This window comes from Talpa europaea (genome assembly GCF_964194135.1).
Source record: "Talpa europaea genome assembly, chromosome: 1".
In the NCBI taxonomy this organism is placed as follows: domain Eukaryota; kingdom Metazoa; phylum Chordata; class Mammalia; order Eulipotyphla; family Talpidae; genus Talpa; species Talpa europaea.
Genome location: NC_140073.1, coordinates 32,054,136 through 32,055,284, shown reverse-complemented (window position 1 = coordinate 32,055,284; position 1,149 = coordinate 32,054,136). Strand labels below are relative to the sequence as shown.

General features: G+C 42.6%; 1 protein-coding gene across 1 annotated transcript; it reads right to left on the bottom strand.

Annotated features, from left to right (window-relative positions):
- Positions 1 to 216: 216 nt before the first annotated feature.
- LOC311177242 (olfactory receptor 5P1-like) lies at positions 217 to 1,149 on the bottom strand (the record flags this gene model as incomplete). The annotated part of the gene is made up of 1 exon (XM_084243092.1): positions 217 to 1,149. One exon carries the CDS (start codon positions 1,147 to 1,149, stop codon positions 217 to 219), a length of 933 nt encoding a protein of 310 aa, XP_084099218.1.

Here is a 1,149-nt window from a genome sequence, read left to right as displayed (position 1 = left end):
CACAAAATATTGTTTGGTAAATTAAGAGTGTTTGGCACCTATAGGTATTCAAAATATGTGATAATTACTACCATCACTATGACTGAATCAAGCTATTTATCTATTGCTTTGTCAGTGTCTAAAAGTGAGAATTTGAAAAACTATGATTTTAATTTTATATAAGCAATCAGTGAAGCAGCATTTGATAGGCCTTAGCTGCAATAGGAAGAATAGATACTAAGAATATCTTCTGACAGTTGCCTTTCTCAGCGCCTCCTTGACATCTTTGTTTCTCAGACTATAAATCAGGGGATTCAACATGGGAATGAGCACTGTGTAGAACACAGATATGACTTTGTTCTGGTGTGTTGTGTAGACAGATTTGGGCAAGACATATATGAAGGTAATGGTTGCATAATAGAGAGTGACAGCTGTGAGGTGGGAGGTGCAGGTGGAGAAGGCCTTGTGTCGTCCTTCTGTGGAGCGCATGTTCAGGATGGTGGTGAGGATGAAGATGTAAGAGAGAGAGATGACAAACACGGTAACCACTATGATGGATCCAGCAGAGATAGAAGAGACAATTTGAATAATGGAGACTTTGGAACAGGAAAGTTTCACTAAAGGGGCAAAATCACAGAAAAAGTGGTCTATCTCATTTGGGCCACAGAAAGACAGGCTCGCTGAGCAACCAGTAAATGTCCCACCATTCACACACCCACCAAAGTAGGAAGCTCCCACTAAGAGGTTGCAGACTCTGGGGGACATCTTGGTGGGGTAGAGCAGGGGAGAACAGATGGCCATGTAGCGATCATAGGCCATGACAGCCAGAAGGAAGCACTCAGTTGTACCAAATGAGACCACAGAACAAAGCTGGGCTTCGCAGCCAGTAACAGGGAGTGTCATTCCATTTCTAAGGAATCCTGTAAGCATTATAGGTGTGACTGAAGAGGAAAATCCAAGATCTACGAAAGCCAAATGGCTGAGGAAGAGGTACATGGGTGTGTGGAGCTGGGAACAGGATCTTATTAATGTGATTATGCTGATGTTGCCTACCAAAGTAACAGTATATATAGGTAGAAATAGCACAAATAAAATGGCAGAAATCGCAGGGTCCTTTGTTAACCCCAATAGGATGAACTCTGTCACGCCACTGTGGTTTCCAACCTCCAT